Here is a 15,811-nt window from a genome sequence, read left to right as displayed (position 1 = left end):
ATGTGTTTGCTGCGTAAAAACATGAGTTGATATTTGCATTGATCTGACCATAAACAGCAAGAAAGGCTTATTGGAAATGCAAATTCATTCTCTGCCACAAGGTAGCGCTTTAGGAGTGCTGAAATATTGCGGTTTCCCCAGTAACGGGTGTACACAAAGCAGCTCCCTGCTCATAAACGCTGCTTTATCAGGAATTATAGGTAAAATGAAATTAAAATGCCAACGACACGTTTCTGAGGACAGTCGGTTGCATTCAGATGCATTCAAATAAAGACATCTGTGCCACGTTTTGACTTGAAACGTGCAGCGCTCATATTTATTCAATGACATCATTGCCTTTTGAAGTTTAATCCAGCCGTATGGAGACTCTCCGTCCCCAACTGTAAGACCTCTTGAAATTATAATTAAGACATTTCTTATACCATTTAACGTATTTAAAACTTTTTATGGCCTTAAGTTTGATACAACTCACTTTAGGAGTTTTTAAGGACCCGTGGGAGATCTGATAGCCCGTCGGGCAGAGTGGTGATATATTTTGGTAGCCCGACTAGAAAACACAATAGCCCCGGGATGTCGGGCTAGCGATTTTGCGAACCCTGATGTGACTATCACTGTAATAAATAATCTCACCTTGCGTGGTGACCTGTTCTCTTGTTCCTCATCTCCACTGAAGTCTGATAGACGAGGCTATAGATAATATGAAAAAGTAACTATCAGTAACAGATTCAAATGAAGTGGAGACATACACAAGACAGTGGAAGCAAAAGTCTGTGCTTACTTTGTGTTTGGCCTTCTTTTTCACAGCTGATCGGATAGCATCTAGAGACTCTTCCTCTTCACTTTCCAATTGCCGTTCAGAGTCTTCCTCTAACTGGGCATCAAATAGATCGGAGTCCCCAAGCAGACAGCCGCTGTCATTGAGTGCTTTGATTGGAAGGACCTCCTTAAAAAGAAAAAAAGTCATTTCGGCTACCGGCATTTTTTTAAAATTTTCATTTCATTCAGTTTTCATTTCGATGCATCCCTAATTAAAACAAATAATTGTGAAATGGTTAGCGGTTAAATGTTCTAAGCACACACCTCTGTTTTTTCTTTCAGTCGTTTTACAAGGGCAAAGTTGCGTTTCTCTTTTTCTTTGCGTCTTTGTGACTTCTCCCTCTTTTTCTTCGCTTCTTTTGGTTTGACTTCGACTTCTGCTTTCTCTGGCTCACTGTCATCACTGTGCATTGAGATATGGGATACTCGTTTCCCTCGCTTCTTTTTGATGCTTTCGGTCTCATTAGTCTTTGTCTCCTCGTCGCTGGACTCTGACAGGACCAGAGCATTTGCCATTCCGGCCTCTTCCTGCTCCCCGTCGCTGTCACTGTCCTGCAGTGCTTTCCGAGAGCGTCCCTTCCGACTAACAGTGATATCTTCATCTGAATCTGGAACACAATGGTTGAATAAAGATCTGTCATCCCACAATATATTTTAGGTGTTCAGTGATCAGAAGTGTCAAAAGCATTCGTTTTGCTTATTCATCAACAAACACAAAGCAGTTAGGATGCATCAAATTCTCTACTTTAAAAAATAAAGAAAGAAAAAAAAAAGATCTTCGCTAACTTACCTTGCTGGTCCTCAGAGACCATGTTGGTGTCAATCACAGGCTCCTCCACTGGTGAGCCCATTCCACTATCTGAATCACTTTCAGCTGTTCTTGCCTCTGCCAGATCTACAGGCTATAAAATATTACATTTGCTATTTATGTTAATACTACTTTGAAAGATTTCCATTGCTAAATAAACCCAGTTTAATTTGATGAATCGCGCGCTTTTGGAAACACAGGACAATGATCGAGCACTAACTTACACTTCGACTAGAATGCAACCTACACTGTATTTATTATTATTTTATTTTGCTGTAAACACTACATAGAATATAACAAAAAGTAATTCGACACTTGGCAACAATTAAGATAAAAAGGCAAATAAAGTGTGCACAATTCCTCCGGCCTTACGTTACAAAAGACAGGATGAATAGCTAAGATGGTTAGCTAAACACAAATAACCTGATGAATTTATTCAAAATATTTATCACCTGTTGGGTGAGAATTAGTTATCAACTAGTATTTGTTCACCAAATGCAGTCATTTGCATCTATTTTGGAAGTAATGTATTGTTATTTTGCTCTGATACGTTACCCGCTCAGACAGAAGAGAGCTCATCTTTAGGTCGTTTTATACGGTACAAAACTACATCAATCGCACGATGCGGTCACTCCAAAGGCGTGTGAACGTAGAAAACGCAGTCTTTTTATCCAAAACGTCATATAATCAAAATGTAAACGTTACTTTTACAATGTCAAAATGTATACACCCATCTCCCGCCCGATGGTGCTAAACTAATAGACCTTCACCCTTCGCGCGCTGGCTCCAGCGCTTTTCTTTAACTGACTCCGTCATTATTTTCGAGCCATCGCTATTGGATGAACGGTTGTTAGGCGCTTTGGGGCTGTGCTGATTGGACAGGACGGTCAGAGCTGAAACACCAATAACGCGTCGGATTGGTCAATGCTGACTGTAAATGGTCAAAAACAGAGTCAGTGTTGCCAAGTGCTACTTTAACACTGGTGCCGCCGGTCGTTTTTCTTGTCGCCGGTTGAGAAGCGACACCAATAACGTGATATTTAGCCCCTGGGATGCGAATTTTACCAGGGGAACCCTACCAAAAATGTGTATTTTACCCCCCCGGAACGCCATTGGGCTAGTTTTGAGTAGCAATTGGGCGGGTTTTGTTGTGAAAACCTGGCAACCTTGAACAGAGTTTCAGCAAATAAGGCAAGTTGCCATTTGGGGGCAGGATATTTCTATAATAAAATATATCATCTTCAAAAACTTTCAAATAAAATATATAATCGACAACAACTTTCAGTATGCTTAATGTAAACTATTAAGATAACATGTAATGAGAAAGAAAAAGGAAAACATCCACAACGTTTTGAGTGTTTGTCATACACAGTTAATTTGCTATTAATCAACACACGTGTCAAACGTCACTTACAACTGAAATTAGTGGGCGCGCAGCCTGGATTTACATTGTCAACTGAACTGCATTAATTTCAGTGCCATAATCCGTTCCTAAAGTCAAATTACGTAACACAACGCGCAGGTTGGTGAGCCTTTGAATCCGTGTACTACTTCACCGCCCAAACCTTTATCATTTTCCCCGTGTGTGTCAATGTGCGCGTCCACCAACCGATTTGGCGTCCCCGCGCATGCGCATTTACAAATCCCTTGGATCTGCTTTAAATCACTCAGAAGACAACGCAGGCAGAGCGCTGCACATCTACGCATCCTTCCATTTCTTAAATTAGCCACCTTAAGCTTCGAGATACCGCCCCCAATTTCAGTGTCGGTACGGAGCCGCCAGGCCGGGACAGAGACGGAGAGAGAGCCCTCGGCCATGGAAGCGCTCGGACCCGGTAAGTGCTAAAAAAAAAAGAGCCTTGTGGGCCCGCGGTAGCGCGTTGTTTAGGCCTCGACGGAAAAAACGAAAACAATCCCCCTATCACGCTACGCCCTCTTGTCAGAACCGTGCTAACGACACAAAGCTGTAGATAATCTCACTCAACCTAGGCGAACGAGTTTTTAGGAATCTAACAAGTGTGTGTTTATTACTGAATAAGCGTTAAATGGTTTTAGCCCATTGCGGAAGACAGGACGGCATTGTGTGGTGGTGGGGATTTAACCACACGCATCTTTCTTCCGCGTCTGCCCTGAACAACCCTGCATAATAAATAACACGTCTTTTATTTAAAAAATGTCACATTTTAATGTTTTTTCCCCGATGGTTTGATAGTCAAGTGTACAAATATCGTTATGAATGTGTTGCACGAGCTTGAAACGCAAATAGAGAGCTCGCGTGCGGTGTAGTTGATAAGCGCACGGATATCTTTTTTTCTCTCAGTCTTTTTTTTATGGTTGGCGCTTTGTGTGATCCCCATGTGCGTTTGTTTGTTTATGCCTAAAGGCTGACCATGCCAGAGGATAACGGCTGACAGGACTTTAAGCGCCAATATTACGTACCTAACTCTATGCACAGCCAACGACCAGCCGTTGTTACTGTAAGAACGAACTCGCTGACCTCTGGCAAATAGGCTTAATTATGATCTTAGACCATGCCATGCATGAGAATTAAGCGATGTTGGTACAGTATATTTTTTTGAGAGCTAGTTCGCTTTGACTTCTTCAAATTGCCATGCATTTGTTTTCATGTTGTCTGTTAATGCATCAGTGCTTTTGAATACATCTGACGTCTCCTGCTTCTCTCAAATGGTGCTTTTCATTAACCTTGCAGGTCTTCTGGACCATTAACTTTTTATTTTTATTCAATCAGTATTGTTTGTTTAGTGGACAAATGTCAAAGCCTTATAAATTACCTGTTAATTAGCACCGTTAGAGAGCACGCTTAATAAGGAAATGAATAGGGTGCATGTTGTAACAGATTCTTTTTTAGAAAGCAAAAGCTATTGTTTTGTGTTTTGGGAATGTTTGATTTGTAAATGTAACTTCTATTCTTCAGCTGTGAGGTCAGGCAGTGCCAAAGATCTGCCATCAAAGTGTTTGTCAGAGTCTTGTGGCCTCTGCCAACCAACATCAGCATTGTTTTATCTGTTACTACAAAACAAGGATTCAAAAGTCAACGTGGAATCAAAATTGACTCTAATGGATCCACATTTCTGGTCTTATTGTGAACTATTCATAGAAAAATTGGAATCTTTAATTAAAAAAAAAAATCTACCTGTTCCTGATAGAAAATTAAGCCCAAATGCGCCACATTGAAGGAATAAGATGGGTGAAAAACCACAATTAATTTCGACGTTGTTGCAGTCTTGCATTGTTGCGTTAGAATTTTAAGTATTATTTGGTAATCTAAAAAGAGTAAACGTATGAAAGATCAACGGCTGTACAAGCAGCTCTTGTGTTTGGGTAGCTGCAGCCTCTAACAGATCTGGATTTATTGATTGTGGCTGTGGCGTGATTCAGTATGCAGTTAACGTGGATCCTGCATATCTTTGTCATGTCTAGCATCCGCTGTGTAATCCAGGTGATCTGCCTGTGTCATGAGACTCAATGCCATTACTGAGTCATCACCTACTTCAGCTGCCCCTCAGTTTAAGCCTATCATGCCATTTAGCTCACAGCATGACACTTTTAGCCTGTTGCCCTCCAGCAGAGAGACACTGCATGGATACAGTTTGGAATTTTCTTTTTTTCATGGCCAAATTACAGGATCTTCTTGTTGACATTCCTGATGCAGCGGAGTAAAAAATAAATGTGGCACGGTCATTTAAAGCCCTCTTAATTTTTGTATAATTGTCATGTTTAGAGTTGCATAGTACTGTTCCTTTGCACAATATTCAGATTTTCTATATGCAAAAAATCATGGAAAACCTATTATGTTTGTAATTTTCTTTTTTAGGCTTTTCTGACAACAAGACAGAGCAAAACACGCTGTTTGCTAGCCATTGTTTGTTTACGCTCATGGCACCTTCTGTCTAGTCCCGCCGTATCGATGACGGGCGTGCACGTCATTAAAGATGGCAAACGATGAATGGTCGGGTAGCAAAGTGTAGTCTGACATGTTTCTTGTTCATGACACGACAAGATTTTAGGAGTCAAAATTGCATAATCTGACAGTGACTGTTGTAACCGACAAAAAAATTGTGTAGTCTGAACCAGGCTTTAAATGGTCTTACATGAGTAGAGAGTCTTAAATTCATGAGTCATTATGCTTAAATTGAGTTTATGCTTAAAACAAGAAAAAAAAACATTTGTTAATTGGGTATAAAAATTTGTTTTTCCCTTTGAATCAAGTTGATTTTTCTGAGCCCACTGGCTGATATTTGTTATTTTTATCAAACTCACTTCATTTTGATAGATTTAGCTTTGATAGATTTAGTCTTATATCATTTTGTAAATGCGTCTTGATTTAAGAATATTTAGACATTTGCACTGCTAAACAAGACAAAAATACTGATGGAAAAACATCACTTTTTTGCAGTGTGATTAGAAGGTACAGTTATTTACAAGTTACAAGTTATTTCCATATTCTAGTGGTTGAGAGCTGAGCCAGAGGTTTGGTTTTTTGTAAAATGATTTAAAAATTAATGGAAATCTGTTAGAGGTTTGTGTTTTCAAACTTTGAAGCATTGTTAATAAAGTCATTTATATGTAGAAAATATGTTGATGTATTTGTGTTCATGCAATTTATTCTTTAAATGTTCTGTACTTGGTCTTAAGGCTTACCTTCATAAAACCTGCAGAAACCCTGTACATAATATATAGTGCATGCTTAACAGTATTCAATAGATACTAAGATGGTATTGCATTTTGAACATGGCCTCACACTTCAAATGACTACTAGACCGTCGGGCAGTTGTTAGATGTTTTGGATCAAATAAGCAATCCAGTGCTTTTTTGTTCATGGATTACTTTACTCACAATGCATTTGAAAGCATCAGGATACCACAAAGCACAGGCTCGATAATGAGTGCCATGAGACCCTGATTGCAGACTGAAGGCAGTAGCTGCCAACTTTTAGCGATCGTGTCTGACACTCCATCTTGGTGTGAAGTGTAACAGCTGAGTGGCCTATATATAGAGTCCTCTTGGTTTTTGATGAATGTTGGTTTTCCCCCATCTCCACCCCAGCTGTGTTCATGCTGTAGTTCAGAGCGCTTTGTTGGCATTGAGAAGGGGGAGCCATAGGCAGACAGTATGTTGAAGGGATGAGAGAGCGGTTATAGAGGCTCCCAATTGTTCTTCCTGCCGCTTGGCTTGCTGACTGGAGCGTGTGGATCTGTGAGGGGCTTAGACCCCTGCAAACACAGCGGTTTGACAAAAGGGTACATCATATCACTCTGATGGGCCCCAGTAGCCATCCATCCTCCAAACCCCCCCCTTTCCATATGACCCTGCTGTCGTCTGTCTGTGAGTGGACACACAATTTTTTTTGTTGATGGCTTGTGTGGGGCTGCTTGGAGGCAGGACATGTATGATTGGATATTATTGTTCCTTGTTTTTTTTGTTTTTTTTACCCCATTGGTGGGTTAAAGGTCAAAGTGGATGTCACATCGTCTTGTTAAGTTGTTTGTATCTCTGTCATTGTATGTTCTTCCCCATTGATCAATCTGAAAGCCAGACATTCTCCATATTGTTGTTCCATGAAAGAAAAGGGCAGTTCAGTGTATGGTATATGTCAGATTAGATCTCAGTCGGTAGGCACCACTACGTTAAGTGAAGGTTCAGCCTTTTGGCTTCATCTAAACAAAATGATTGTTTGTTTCTTCCAGGCCCGCCTGCCCCTGCCCCTACCCCTGCCCTCTTCCAACCACCACGCCGGCCCGGCTTGGGTACGGTGGGGAAGCCGATTCGCCTGCTGGCCAATCACTTCCAGGTGCAGATCCCCAAGATCGACGTCTACCATTATGACATTGACATCAAGCCTGAAAAGCGACCCCGCCGGGTCAACAGGTGAGTGCAAGCAGATAATACATATAGTTTTCTTTCAAATAAAATAATACCCATTTATATATTCTGAATTGAACACTTTCAGCATTCAGACGGTCAGATTTAATTTACACTACCATTCAAAATTAAGGTCATTAAGGAACTAGTTTTGATCTAACTCTTATGTTCACCAAGGCTGCATATATTTATTTTCCATCACTCCAGTCTTCAGTGTCACATGATCCTTCAGAAATCATTCTAATATGCTGATTTGGTGCTCAAGAAACATTTCTTCTTATCAATCTTAAAAACAGTTGTGCTTCTTAATGTTTTTTGGAAATGTTTTTTAAGATTCTTTGAATAGAATGTTTAAATAGAAGTCTTTTGTAACATTATAAATGTCTTTGACACTTTTGATCAATTTCACGCATCCTTGCCGATTAAAAGCATTCGTTTCCTAAAAAAAAAGTACTGACCTGGACCCAAACTGTTGAACAATAGTGTGTGTATTTATTTATTTTATGTTTTTTGTGAAAATTGCTAATATAGCTAGCAGTGGAAATGTATTCAAATGTGTTTTATTGCTATAGAGAGGTGGTGGACACAATGGTGAGACATTTTAAGATGCAGATCTTTGGGGACAGTCAGCCTGGTTATGATGGCAAGAGGAACATGTATACGGCACATCCACTACCCATCGGGAGAGACCGGGTAACCAAAGCATGATAATTCAGTTTTTGTGTTTCCCCAGATGTTTAATAAATATAACAAGATCCTTGTGTTTAAATTCTAATTGCAAGAATAAAAGCTCCTTTTAAAAATAAACGTTCTTGACCTGTGATGCAGGTGGATCTGGAGGTGACATTGCCAGGTGAGGGGAAGGATCAGACCTTCAAGGTGTCTCTGCAGTGGGTGTCAGTGGTGAGTCTGCAGATGCTCCTGGAAGCTCTGTCTGGTCATTTGAACGAGGTCCCGGAGGATTCTGTACAGGCTCTGGATGTCATCACTCGTCACCTGCCCTCCATGCGGTAAGCCACAGTCTCTGAAATCCTATCTGTCCATGTGAGATGTGAAAACTCAAATTTTGGGTTGGCCTAACATCTTTCGCACCTTTTGATACAGGTACACTCCAGTAGGTCGTTCCTTCTTCTCACCACCAGAGGGGTATTACCACCCACTGGGAGGAGGGAGGGAGGTTTGGTTCGGTTTCCATCAGTCTGTCCGTCCAGCAATGTGGAACATGATGCTCAACATAGATGGTATGTTTTATCTTCCAAAGTCTTTTCTTCTATGTGTTTTTGTGCATCTTGAGAATATGCCCAACTCTGCTCTTAAAAAAAAAATAAAAAAAAATAAATGTCCATACACTGCAGTGTCAGCTACAGCCTTCTACCGAGCCCAGCCTGTCATTGAGTTCATGTGTGAGGTTCTGGACATCCAGAACATCAATGAGCAGACCAAGCCCCTCACAGATTCACAACGTGTCAAGTTCACCAAGGAGATCCGAGGTGAGCGGTGAAGCATGTTGCTGTAAAATGGTTCATAATGTCATTTAGCTTAATTTACACTACCTGTCAAAAGTTTGGGTGTGGTAAGATTTCTGTTTGTTATGTTTTTGAAGACTCTCTTATGCTCACCAAGGCTACATTTATTTATATATTATACAGTACATTTATATACAGTAAAATCAACACTATTGTGAAATATTATTACAATAAAATAACTGGTTTCTATTTTAATATATTAAAATAACATGTTATTAATATGTTATTTATATAAAATAACAATTTATTCCTGTGATGGCAAAGCTGAATTTTCAGCCACCATTACTTCTTCACGTCTTTAGTGTCGCATGATCCATCATAAAATTTTTCTAATATAATTTAGTGCTCAAAAAACACTTATTAATATCAATGTTAAAAACAGTTGTGCTGCTTAATATTTTTATGGAAACTGTAAAATTTTTTTATGTAAAATAAATTTTTATAAAACAGCTTTTATTTGAAAAAAAAGAAAATCTTTTGTGACATCTTTACTGTCACTTCACATCAAGTGACATCACGCCACATCAAGGGCCAAGACTGCTTCAGTTGTGGTTGTGTAGTGAATTGCTGAGTTAATATCATCGTGTGTTTAGGACTGAAAGTGGAGGTCACACACTGCGGCCAGATGAAGAGGAAGTACCGTGTGTGCAATGTCACACGCCGCCCAGCCAGCCATCAGACGTTAGTGCTTTTTACATTTTTATCAGCGTTTGCAAAATTTCCTGTAATATATGGTTGAGCTTTTCAAATACTATTTATGAGTTGTTATAGACCCACCAGTGATTTCCACTTATTTTCTGCACATTTCTGTAGATTTCCTTTGCAGCTCGAGAACGGACAAGCTATGGAGTGCACCGTTGCCCAGTATTTCAAACAAAAGTATAGCCTGCAGCTCAAGTACCCCCACTTGCCCTGCCTCCAGGTGGGGCAAGAACAGAAGCACACCTATCTGCCCCTTGAGGTAAGAGACGTGCCAATCATATGAAAGGTTTTCCCAGCTTTCACATATACAGAAATGAATGTGATTTGACTTGGCACTCATTGAATCCTGTCTTGTATCCTCCATAAAGGTTTGTAACATAGTGGCAGGACAGCGCTGTATAAAGAAACTAACAGATAACCAGACCTCAACCATGATAAAAGCTACGGCCCGCTCAGCCCCAGACAGACAGGAAGAGATCAGCAGACTGGTGAGTGGCACTTGTTGAAAAATTATGTTAAATTATGCTCAATATGGCAGCAGTACAAAGGGAAGTCCAGCCTTATGGTTAAAAGAGCCAATCACTTTGTTTAAAAAATATTCATCACTAATGCTCCCGTTAATCCTCTCAGGTCAAAAGCAACAACATGGTGGGCGGGCCTGACCCTTACCTGAAAGAGTTTGGCATTGTGGTTCACAATGATATGACAGAGGTGACCGGGCGGGTCCTCCCAGCGCCCATGCTTCAGTATGGGGGCCGGGTGAGTACAGACACTGGGAGGGACTGTAGCAGGGTGAGTACTGGGGCTCGGGTGCAGGGTGAGTACGGGTGGGCTGGGAGCAATGGCATGTGTGTACGTGTGCGAGTGTTGTCGTGGGTTGAATGGACTAACCAAAGGAATGATGATCAGACTCCACTGGTGTGTTTTGGCCAATGCTGCTCAGCATAATCAATCTATTTTAAAGGGATCATGAACTGCCTTTGTTTTTTGTTTTTTTTTGTACTGTTCGCAGAGGTCCACTTATAATGTTATCAAGATTATTGCATAAAAATACATCATAATTTAGAAGTAATAGGCTATTTTCTGTCCTTTTTTGACCCCCCTCATCGGAACGCTCTGTTTGAATAGGTGTGACGGATTGTAAACGCCCACTGCTGTGATTGGCTAACAGTGTATGTTTGACAGCCTACATCTTTCAGAGATGGATGTTTGAATAGGTGTGATGGATTGTAAATGCCCACTGCTGTGATTGGCTAGCAGTGTATGTTTGACAGCCTACATCCTTCAGAGATGGACGCTGCTGTGATTTAGGTTAAAAAGGCATAAATACTTAGTATATCAAACGATCTGTAATAACAGACAAAGCAATCGTGACCATGTAATAAAAACAGTTACTCAAACTCTTGTAGTGCGACATTACTGTCGGATCCAATATAGTCGGCACAGCATCGTCTTTTAGTTTCAATCTTTCTGAAAACCCTGCATCGAATTGTGCCTTGTTTGTAAACAAATCCGTGGTAAAATGAAGTGATCAAACGACCAAGTTCTTACTGACGTGGTCTGGAATTTAATTAAATAAAGTTTATCCAATCTTTCCTAATGTTGGGATCAGAAGAAAGGAAATGCAAAGACTGTGTTTTTCCATAACTTGGCACTGCACAGCGTCTTGTTGTCTTCTGAGTCATCTTTATCATTTGGTTTCTGCGTAGACCTGCATTTGACTCTCTCATTATTTACACTGCATGCGTGAATCGGTGGATGGGGCTAAACAGGCAGTGATGTAGAAGTAGGTGTTGATCTTTTTCTGCAGGCGGTTTTGAGTTCTGAAACTTACAGGATGTTTTTTATAGTGCAGTGACCTCTTATCTGTCAAAAGATCAATGGAATTTTGATTTCTCAGTTCATGACCCCTTTAACTTCTCAGGAACTCATCTTGAGGAACTCAAGTCTAACGCAATTAGATCATAATTACATCTGTAAACTTGTATGTATGTAACAGTACTTGTAACAGTATGCTACTGCTAAAACTACAACTGTACATAAACATCTCATTTTAACTTCCACAAATAGATCTTACTCATGTGTAGAGAAATATCATCATTTTTCATCTAACAATTGTGATTTTTTTTTTCTTGGTTAAAGTTAACCTACCAGTAGAGTTTTATCTTCATTCCTGTGAGATAACAACCCTTTGGGGGATTGTTCTCTCTTTGCAAACAGTACCAGTTGTTTTGGTTAAGTTGGTGAAACTGTTGTATGTAAAGAGATGCAACCTCGTGTCTTTGCTACTAAATTTCACTCGCTGTCACTGACTTATACTATGTATTAAATATGAGAGCAGTCAATATTATCACTGTAATTATTTTGTTAATGAGCTCAACTGAAAATTCTGAGTTACTATTATCTCTAACATCTTGCTTGTGTGTTTGTTATGAGTGCTTTTTCTTAATGTATTTTCAGATGCTCCAGTCTTCAGGGCCTTTCATATCATATATCACATCATATCATATATATCATATTAAATTATATTATATTAAATTTACTCAAAATATAATATTGTATTTTTTCATTGTATTTAAACAGTTAATTGTCAAATTGTTATTGTGGACCTTTAAAGGGGTCATATGATGCTTTTTTAAAGATCATTATTTTGTGTATTTCAGAGTCTTAACTTTGATAAAGAATATCTCTTTGGTTTTGAGACTTTAGTCTTTGCAACTTCAGGGATCTTATCTATTCACGAACAGCTTGTAACACTCCAAAGAGAAAGGAAAACTTGAAATCGCATCATATGACCCCTTTAAGAGTATTTGATGCACCCTGAACACTGGAGCAGTTCTTTTTTGTATTCAATTCAAATAACACCTGTATTGATATTTCAGATGCAATCCTCCTTGAATTAATGATTTTTGTTATTGCATTAATTTACTTGCTTCATGCTTAACCTTTACAGCTAATTTGTACTGCATTTTTAGACTAAATTCTAAAAATAAATATTAAAACATTCTGTGTTTAACCAATGGGGAGGTTGGCGGTGGGTCTTTTCTGCAGTCTACTTTCTGCTATTAGCCCAGGCCTGCTAGAGGTGGGTGGGGTTGGTTTTGGTGGGTATAGGGTTGGCAGTGGAGGGTATTGGGTAGAATGTGTATCTCGTGATGAGAATGAGAGATTCACTAAGAGTGTAGGGACTCTCTCCCCAGAACAAAACTGTGGCCACACCCAATCAGGGTGTCTGGGACATGAGGGGAAAGCAGTTTTATGCGGGTATAGAGATCAAGGTGTGGGCCGTAGCCTGCTTCGCCCCTCAGAAACAATGCCGAGAAGATTTGCTCAAGTAAGGATTTTTCTCAACCATATATATATATATTTTTTTTTAATATAAATTATAATTTTTCTGTAGGCTCTCTTAGTCTACTCTAAAAGATGCATGATTAAATTATTTTAATTAGAAGACCTATTATAAACCTTTCACATTTTTGTTAATCAATATTTTATGTGTTTGATAATTTAATGAATGATGTTTATGCATTTTCAAGATGTTGGAAAATTTGGTTTAAATTTGTTATGGTTTGACAAGGTTTTGACAAGGATATGGTCCTGGTTAAAGTTTTTTTTTCTTTGTGTATATAGGAGTTTCACTGACCAGCTGCGCAAGATCTCCAAGGACGCAGGGATGCCCATCCAAGGCCAGCCCTGCTTCTGCAAGTACGCCCAGGGAGCAGACAGCGTGGAGCCGATGTTCAAACATCTCAAGATGTCTTATGTGGGACTACAGCTCATTGTGGTCATTCTGCCTGGGAAAACACCAGTCTATGGTAAAGAGAGCTCCTCTAATGATGAAGCACAACAAATGTCAGAGAATTTGACACTGTGATATAGGGCTGGGCGATAATTCAATAACGATAATTATCGTGATCTAATTTTCCTTGATAAAACAAGAGTTTGATAAATGCTCGATATAATGTTTATGTGCCAAAAGCGGAACGAAACAGCGCTGCTCATTTGAACTGTGCCACACGGACCATTTATCCGCTCGGCTCAAAGTTCAAATGGCAGCGCAGTGCGAGCTCACTAGAGCAGATGCGTTTACTCGCTGAGAAGTCTCGGTCACGCGACACTAAACAGCGCTTTGAGATACAGTGTGAAGTGCTTGAATTCAGCAAAGAACACTCATTTAGTAATGATTTAAACTAGTTTAAAGCCAGATGAAACGGCGCTGACAAACAGGAGAAACACTGTGCACAATGATACAGTCAGAAGGCTTTTCAATCTATAAATTGCCATCATTTACCATGGATTTACTGTAGTAACACTAACTGTGCCATGGTATTGTGGAAGAAATGTGGGATATGGTATTTTATTATGTTATTAATGTAGACATGTATTAAATCTATATGGAATATAATTACAGTATTTTTTGTGATTAAGCTACAGCGTTTGTGCACTAAATGTATTTAGACTACTGTTTTTCATAAAAATACCTAGAAACCTATGCCATGCTATATGCTATATGTTTGGTTTTAACTGGTTATCATGATCTAAATGTATGCAATTATGGAAGACCAATGGTTAATTTTAATCTCAAAAAACAAACAAACAAAAACCCCTCAAACAGTCAGAATAATGAAATTTCACCATAAAAAAATGAGATGTTACTGTTTTTGATAATGAACTGTTTTGATAATGAATAAATTCAGGGTTCGTACGGTCATGAAAAACCTGGAAAAGTCATGGAATTTTAAAACACCAATTTCCAGGCCTGGAAAAGTTTTGGAAAAATAAATAAACCCAGAAAGTTTTGGAAAAGTCATTGAAATCTATTTCACAAAACTCTGTATAATAGAATTGTGTTTAATCAGGTCCTGAATTTCGGTGCGGGATTGCGCATAGGCTATATTGCATAGTTTTACTCATTCCCGCAGCTTTTGACTTCAAAATGATGGATATTCACACATTTATTCAATAGCCTATAGCATGTAGGTTTGATGAGTAAATAATCAAACCTACAGACTGAGTCCAGTCCACAGAGATTGATCAAATCAGTCATTTGAAAACAGCGTGAGTGATTCAGCTGTACGCGTCTTCTCTCTTTGACTTTCTCTTCAAACGGCTTCACATCGGCGCATCTTGTCTGCGCTACAAGAGCCGCTGCACGCTGCGATACAAGACTTTCACTCGCATTTCGGGACAGTTGACAGAATTGTCATTTGCCTAATCGGGTCATTGTTGCATTGTCAGAAAATTCTATTGTCTCAAAAGTCATGGAAAAGTCATGGAAATTTATTGGTAAAAATGTGTAAGAACCCTGTAAATTGACATCTGTATCCTAACTCAAGCTGCTACTAGTGTCAACTCAAGTTACTGTCAAATGTGCATTTCTAAGAGACAAAAAATGTAATATTAATATTGCAGCCTGCACTGCAGACTGTGCTGAAGTTACACAGCATCAAAGTCAGGCAACACAAACCTGTTTCATGATTTGAAACAATATCACTCCTCATTAGAACATGCAGAAACTAAGAAATACATTTTTCTATTCATATATTTATTTTAAGGAAAAATGACTGGAAGAGTGTAAAAAATTCAAAAACATGAAGTATTTGTCATATTCTGTCATGTCTGGTTTCTACAACTTTCACTTAGGAGCAAAAATCTGCCTTTAAACTTGAAAGTAATAAAGATTTGAAGTGTATCGTGATAATTATTGATATTGACTGGTATGAAAAAATTATTGTGATTATTTTTTTGGCCATATCGCCCAGCCCTACTGTGTGGTTTTGTGCCTCTCCAGCGGAAGTGAAGCGTGTGGGAGATACTCTGCTGGGAATGGCCACTCAGTGCGTTCAGGTGAAGAATGTGGTGAAGACGTCCCCTCAGACGCTGTCCAATCTCTGTCTGAAGATCAACGCCAAACTAGGAGGCATCAACAATGTGCTGGTGCCACATCAAAGGTGGGATTTGGAAAAGAAGAAAAGAAAAAAGAAAACGAAAAGATTTGGTACCAAATTATTTGAAGTGAATACATACACACACACACACACACACACACACACACACACACACACACACACACATA

The 15,811-nt window shown here is 39.3% G+C and overlaps 2 protein-coding genes across 7 annotated transcripts in view; one reads left to right on the top strand and one right to left on the bottom strand.

Annotated features, from left to right (window-relative positions):
* Positions 1-346: 346 nt before the first annotated feature.
* Positions 347-2,423, bottom strand: LOC107688394 (claspin-like). Its single transcript, XM_016486049.1, has 6 exons — positions 2,180-2,423; positions 1,607-1,718; positions 1,081-1,424; positions 779-943; positions 631-687; positions 347-391 (listed from the first exon to the last, which is right to left on the bottom strand). Exons 1-6 carry the CDS (start codon positions 2,201-2,203, stop codon positions 347-349), a joined length of 747 nt encoding a protein of 248 aa, XP_016341535.1. The 5' UTR covers positions 2,204-2,423.
* Positions 2,424-3,044: 621 nt separating this feature from the next.
* Positions 3,045-15,811, top strand: part of LOC107688369 (protein argonaute-4-like) — a 20,431-nt gene continuing 7,664 nt past the window's right edge. The window contains exons 1-13 of one of the 6 annotated variants that reach the window (XM_016486026.1): positions 3,045-3,459; positions 7,333-7,513; positions 8,080-8,200; positions 8,336-8,517; positions 8,612-8,748; positions 8,863-8,997; positions 9,627-9,714; positions 9,847-9,994; positions 10,104-10,223; positions 10,366-10,527; positions 12,921-13,069; positions 13,366-13,550; positions 15,527-15,733. In XM_016486026.1, coding sequence (XP_016341512.1) covers positions 3,216-3,459; positions 7,333-7,513; positions 8,080-8,200; positions 8,336-8,517; positions 8,612-8,748; positions 8,863-8,997; positions 9,627-9,714; positions 9,847-9,994; positions 10,104-10,223; positions 10,366-10,527; positions 12,921-13,069; positions 13,366-13,550; positions 15,527-15,733 — 2,059 coding nt within the window. In that variant the 5' untranslated portion in view covers positions 3,045-3,215. Of the gene's footprint in view, positions 3,460-7,332; positions 7,514-8,079; positions 8,201-8,335; positions 8,518-8,611; positions 8,749-8,862; positions 8,998-9,626; positions 9,715-9,846; positions 9,995-10,103; positions 10,224-10,365; positions 10,528-12,920; positions 13,070-13,365; positions 13,551-15,526; positions 15,751-15,811 lie in introns of all 6 variants that reach the window. The other 5 variants (XM_016486027.1, XM_016486025.1, XM_016486024.1 and 2 more) reach the window with 5 other exon arrangements.

This window comes from Sinocyclocheilus anshuiensis, unplaced genomic scaffold (assembly GCF_001515605.1).
Source record: "Sinocyclocheilus anshuiensis isolate Anshui unplaced genomic scaffold, SAMN03320099.WGS_v1.1 scaffold209, whole genome shotgun sequence".
Taxonomy (NCBI): Eukaryota; Metazoa; Chordata; class Actinopteri; order Cypriniformes; family Cyprinidae; genus Sinocyclocheilus; species Sinocyclocheilus anshuiensis.
The sequence above is the reverse complement of the archived record's forward strand: the minus strand, read 5'-3'. Positions and strand labels throughout refer to the sequence as shown.

Coding starts and splice junctions, on each gene's coding strand:
- LOC107688394 (XM_016486049.1), bottom strand. CDS start 2,203: ATGAGCTCTCTTCTGTCTGAGCGG. Junction 1,719..2,179: donor GCTCTCTTCTGTCTGAGCGG/GTAACGTATCAG, acceptor AATATTTTATAG/CCTGTAGATCTGGCAGAGGC. Junction 392..630: donor AGAACAGGTCACCACGCAAG/GTGAGATTATTT, acceptor TATAATTTCAAG/AGGTCTTACAGTTGGGGACG.